Source organism: Alnus glutinosa, chromosome 7 (assembly GCF_958979055.1).
Source record: "Alnus glutinosa chromosome 7, dhAlnGlut1.1, whole genome shotgun sequence".
Lineage (NCBI taxonomy): Eukaryota > Viridiplantae > Streptophyta > Magnoliopsida > Fagales > Betulaceae > Alnus > Alnus glutinosa.
This window is the reverse complement of record NC_084892.1, coordinates 2,084,609-2,090,762: the sequence shown is the minus strand read 5'-3', so window position 1 is coordinate 2,090,762 and position 6,154 is coordinate 2,084,609. Positions and strand designations below refer to the sequence as shown.

The 6,154-nt window shown below is 36.9% G+C and overlaps 1 protein-coding gene across 1 annotated transcript; it reads left to right on the top strand.

Annotated features, from left to right (window-relative positions):
• The first annotated feature begins 2,823 nt into the window (after positions 1-2,823).
• Positions 2,824-5,922, top strand: LOC133874338 (trihelix transcription factor PTL). Its single transcript, XM_062312236.1, has 2 exons — positions 2,824-3,474; positions 4,340-5,922. Exons 1-2 carry the CDS (start codon positions 3,038-3,040, stop codon positions 5,574-5,576), a joined length of 1,674 nt encoding a protein of 557 aa, XP_062168220.1. The 5' UTR covers positions 2,824-3,037; the 3' UTR covers positions 5,577-5,922.
• The last annotated feature ends 232 nt before the right edge of the window (positions 5,923-6,154 follow it).

The following is a 6,154-nucleotide window of genomic DNA, read 5'->3' as shown; positions in this document are numbered from 1 at the left end:
GAGAGTTTTGTTTTTTCTTTTTTTTATTCTCTAGGCCGACTGAGGTTGTGTGTTCTCATTAGATACGTGATTGGAAAAATAAATAAATATTCTATAAGATAAAAGAAATCCGTAAAAGAAAAAAAAAAGGTCATTAAGTCAATTTTTCAGAACTACTTTACAAAGTTTCGCCATGTTTAATTGGAAGACATTGCAAAAAGAGTGGTAGTTAAGAGGGACTAAATATAATTAACCCATTTTTCATTATTTACAAGGTTTTGTAAATGTGGTGGTGTTGAACGAGAACAATTCAACACATATTAGTATTCTTGACTATGTAGTTTCATATTATACATGTCGGTGATCTTAAAAGAAAAGAGACTTTTACAAGAATTTTGTTCACTTTCTTTGACTGCACACTATTAGTTGGATGACTATTTTAGGTGATAGCGACAGGTAATGAATGTGTTAAACATCACTTTATTCATGATATTATGTTTTCAGAAAATTACTCCAACAGTTAATTTCGTAGACATGCATGTTGACTAAGATACTTCATGAATTCCTATATTCAAGTTCAAGCAATGCACATATTCTCTTAGTGTTTGTAATTTGTGATAGCCTTTAGTAGTGTCTCTCTCTCTCATTCATGTACACACAAACTCACACAGGGTTGTCATCGAGCATATTCAAGTCGAGTATTGTCTTGAGCGCTCAAATCACGCTTGAGTGGGGTGTTCAAGTTCAATTCAACTATAATTTTTCATGATAAAGATATTTAACAATTTTGTTATTCTAATTGTTAGTAATATTTCAGGGACAAAATATGAGAGATCTCCTATAAAACTTATATGTCTGAATAAGTTTTGAACAGTCTGTACCACTTATTTGGACAAATGAGACATATAATAGATATTTCACTTTGCTAGCTATCCAAAGATTTGAATCCAATTTTTCTTGCTCTAACTTAACTCGAATATATAACCAAAGGAGCCGACCTCAAACCAACAAAACCTCCCTAGCCTCTACCTCTTCTTCAAGTACTTGGACACCGATGGATCATAAGTTCATCAATTGCAAGTTAGTGCTCAAATTTGAGGCTTTTGCCAACCGCTTTACTTTATGGTTTTTTGTTCCAAATCTACAAGGGTGTCAACAGTGATAGGGGATCCTCGAGGTCACTAATTTAAGCCTCGATCGGTTGCGCCTTCACTATCCCTCTCAAAAGCGACACCCACGAGAGAGAGAGAGAGAGAGAGAGAGGAAAACAGCAAGGAAAATTAGGTGGCTCTTTTGATCATTTTGTAGCTTTGTGTCTTAGATAATTGGGTCATGGGTTTGGATTCCAAAACTAGTTTTGAGTTATAATGGGCCAGCTGATCTTCTTTTTCTTAATTTTTAACACTCGATCTATTTTACTTTTTATTGACCAACAAAAAATGTGGTTGGATTTGTTTTGTATTATATTGATTTATAAAGCTTCTCCAGTTAATAGATAAAATCGTTTGTAGATTTTTTTTTTTTTTATCAACTAATAAAACTGAGGGATTAGGAAAGTTAAATCCTTGACAATTTCTAGCATTTTTGCATTAAAATGGAATTTTTGAATTAATTTGATATTGGAATTATTTGATAAAAAAAATTATATTTAAGATAGTTGCAACGTACTTTTACATTATAAGTTATGTTCCTAAATTTGCACATCTAGTCTCTAGCCATCCCTTCTTTCATTATTTAATTGAAATGCCCATTGTTATATATATATATATAGTACATATAAAACAATAAAACTAGTACATCTAGCCTTTGAAAAACAAAGTGTAATCAACCAAAAAAAGAAAGAAAGAAAGAAAGAAAGTAATGAAAGAGAATTGACAGTATAATAAAAAAAGAAAGAAAGAAATGAAAGAGAATTGACGGTATATATATATATATATATATATATATATATAAACACATAAAAATTTGTATATATATGTTTTAATTCATATATTTAAAATTATTGTTCAAGTTTAATTCATATATTTATTAAATGGAACAAACTCAAGTCAAATCTATGCGAGTTATTGATGAACAAAGCTGAGTTGGTTTACTCCTCTTCACACACGCTGTCGTCGGAGAGAGTCGGTCAAAAGGCAGGATCCTAGGCACTGTCCATGCGTCAGCAATGCACATATGGTCTGTAATCCCTTCATCGTCTTGCATCTCACCACGTGTCACTCATTCACTAGCCCCTCATTACTATTACTATTATTACGAATTTGTTCGTTTTCGTTCTCTCATATTCTCTTCTAGAGGGGACAATTTTTTATAAGTCTTGCAATTTTGATGCAAATTTATTACAAATCAACGGGTTAAATTTAAAGGGTTTGGGTTAAATTTAAAGGGTTCATTCATTTAATTAATTATAATATATTCTACCTATATATTCATATGACAATAATTCAACGCGACAATATTTTGGTTTGGCTTTGAAGTTTGTTTTTTATACTCGTTAATCCAGTTTACTAGTTTCGAGTCTGTACAGAGTTTTGATTTGTTTCACTCATTCATAATAATAATAAAATAATATATATATATATATAATAAGATTGACAATGTTTGATATAACTTATAAAATTGAAACAAAATTAATACAAAATTAATAAATTAACTTATATAATATTATAAACAAGATCAAAGCTATCACACGCAAACATAAATCGTTATCCTTAATCGACTTTGTCCAAATACTCCTACAATTTTATTTTTTATTTTTTTAAAAAAAACACACACACACTCGGTCTCGACTCTCTACCCCTCTGTAGTACTGAACAAAGACCCTACACAGAACGAGGAAACCCATTTCAAAAGAGAGAGAGAGAGAGAGTTACACATTACTTACACTTAGACACAGAGATGGGACCATTGTCCTGTGCATAAATTCGAGCTTTTTCGTGGACGACACGATCCGAGTCTGCCGCTCCTCTCTGTGTCTCTCTCTCTGTCTATCTCTCACTACCTTTATCTTTCTTCATAGGCCTTTTTTTCTTTTTGTTTTTCTCATATTTCAAACCCCATGGAAATGGAGGATCAATATGGAATGCCCGATCTCAGGCAGCTCATGAACGGTAGGTCCCATTTGCCGACCATCGCACAGCCGCCGCCAGAGCTCTTCTCTACCCACCACCGAAACTTCCCGCCCAGCCACCACTACGACATGATGATGGTGGGTCGTCAAGTAGGGGCTGAGATGGTTCCCCGTGCGCTTCATGATTTCCGCTCTGATTCTGCTTCTACTGCCGCCACTACTCCCACCATTACTGTCGCCACTTCTGCTTCCACTCCTTCCCTCAGTGGGTTTGAGGCCGACACTGGCTGCTTAGGAGGACCCGACGGCGGCACCGGAAGATGGCCCAGACAAGAGACTCTCACTCTTCTTGAGGTCAGATCTCGCCTTGATCCTAAGTTCAAAGAGGCTAATCAAAAGGGCCCCTTGTGGGATGAAGTTTCCAGGTATATTATGTGCCCTAATCCTTCCTCCTCCTCCTCCTCCTCTTCCTCTTCCTCTTCCTCTCTATTTCTTTTATTTTCTTTTATCATTAAAACTTTCTGGCTCTCACTTTCTTCCCCTCTCTTTTTTTATTGATGAATAAAAGGAAAATATTAAACAATAAATTCAACCTATACAAAGAAACATGATCAACTTAGACAAAAAAAAAAAATGAATCACTAATATCAGAATATATTCTAACATTGATGATGAAGGATTCAGTGGTTTGCCCACGTTAGAAGGAAGTATTGAGAAAAATTACTGCTCCTACTGTTTCGCTATTATATTTGCATACTTTGGAAGGGATTTATGTCTTTGTAAACCGGTTTTAAGTTAGAAAATGGATACACTATGATGTTCGATCATTTGGAGACATTCAATAATTTCCAAGTTTCGTGTCAGAAGAATTAATGGCTGATCGTTAGAATGGCTCTTTCCACTGACTCGTTTTCTGTTTTTGAAAATGTGTACCCTTCTTTTAAGTGCAAGTTTTACTGTTTTTTTGCTAAAATTGTTGCTTAAGTAGCCACTACTGGTTCTATCTGATCGAAAGGCATTTTCTAGCTAGAACTCCCCTATCAAAGACCCATCTTTATGAACTGCAATTACTGTAATCACTCAGCAGGGAAAGCATATGAGAATACGGAGCAGCATTATCTAAGATCAGCTCCACATGAACCTTGATGGGATGTTCTTTTTTTCTTTTTATAATGCAATCTAGGGTTCCCTCCTATCATCATGTCTTTTCTTACAGAAATTTTAACTCGTTTTTTGTTTTTTTTTTGTTCTCTTTTCAACTTCGTTTTTTTTTTTTTTTTTTGGTTGCAGGATCATGTCTGAGGAACATGGGTACCAAAGAAGTGGGAAGAAATGCAGGGAGAAGTTTGAAAACTTGTATAAATATTACAAGAAAACTAAGGAAGGTAAGGCTGGAAGACAAGATGGTAAGCATTACAGATTCTTTCGCCAACTCGAAGCTCTCTACGGAGAAACCAGCAATAACACCTCAGTGATCCCAGAAACTCATTTTCCTGGACAAAGCCTACGATTTCACACCCCCACTCAAGCAAACCAAGAGGGCTTTCAATCTCAAAAGCATTGTGATAGCCTTAGCCTCTCCAATTCCTCTGAGTACGACACGTCTTCCTCCGACGACAACGATCTCAGCACTGGGGCAGCGCTGGCGCCGGAGAATGATTCAGTAGAGAAGATCAGGAGGAGAAGAAAAGGCGGAAGAAGCTGGAAGGCGAAGATAAAGGACTTCATCGATTCTCAGATGAGGAAGTTGATGGAGAAACAAGAGGCGTGGTTGGAGAAGCTGATGAAAGGCCTTGAACAGAAGGAACAAGAGAGGATGATAAGAGAGGAAGAATGGAGGAAGCAAGAGACAGCCAGGATAGAAAGGGAGCACAAATTTTGGGCTAAAGAGCGAGCTTGGATTGAAGCTAGAGATTCAGCTTTGATGGAGGCTTTGCAAAAACTAACAGGAAGCGAAATAAAGGCTCCGGAAATTCAAAACCACAGCGAAAACCAGAATGAGGATGGAAGTGAAATACTAAACAATGGTGGGAAAGGTGACCAAAGCTGGCCTGAGTCTGAGATCACGAGGCTAATACAGTTGAGAACAGCCATGGATTTTAGATTCCGGCAAAGCGGGTGTTCAGAAGAGGTTCTGTGGGAGGAAATAGCAGGAAAAATGGCTTGTTTGGGGTACGACAGAAGCTCCTTGATGTACAAAGACAAATGGGACAGCATCAATAATTATCCTAGAAAGACTAACAAGAAACGAAAGGAGAATTCGAGAAGCTGCGGTTACTTTCAGAATAGTCACGACCAGCCGTCGTCCCTCTACAACCATGCCGGAGGATCCTACTGCGAAATCAGCGAACCGGAGCCGGAGGCGGTAAGACTACAAGGGAATGACGGTGGTTCTTCGCCTTCCAATTCCAATGCTGGAAACTCTGTGCACGACAGCTGCGCGTTTCCCTTCTTGATGGGTGATGGGGACAACTTGTGGGAAAATTATGGTCTAAAACTGAACAAGGGCGATCACAACGGCCAGTAGTTTGTTAAGATGTTGTAATCAGGAGGAGAGGAACTTTGGTGGGCGGGAATGGTAGTTGACTCGTTTAAGAGGTAAGAGATTTGAAATTAATTAATGCCCCTCTTGGTAAAAATATTGGAAATTACGATATGTAAGGAAAGACGAAGAACTGACTGATCGAGGATATTTATGTATAGGTATTAGAACTTAGGATAATATTTAAGATTACAATAATGGGTTTGTGTTTTAATTATCAGTTTATTTGGGTAACTGAGTTTGCGATCGATGTTGCTCAAAGTGTTGAGTACTTATCATCACAACGTTTCTGTAAGCTTTCCTTTTTTGTGCTAAATTTCCCTTTTATGCATGCGATTGGTGTTATTATTGCGCTTCCTTTACTCCGTCTACAATAATATTATTCCCTTCCATCGATCATTGCTAATTTCTCTTCTAGCTTCTGTATTTTTTGCACCCCGGCCGGCCTAGAGAAACATCAAGTACGTGGATGTCTTTGGGTTTGAATGTGAGATATAGCTATAGTAATTTAGATTACAATAACGCCGGTTATACATACTCTAATTTCACTCCTTAACGAGACT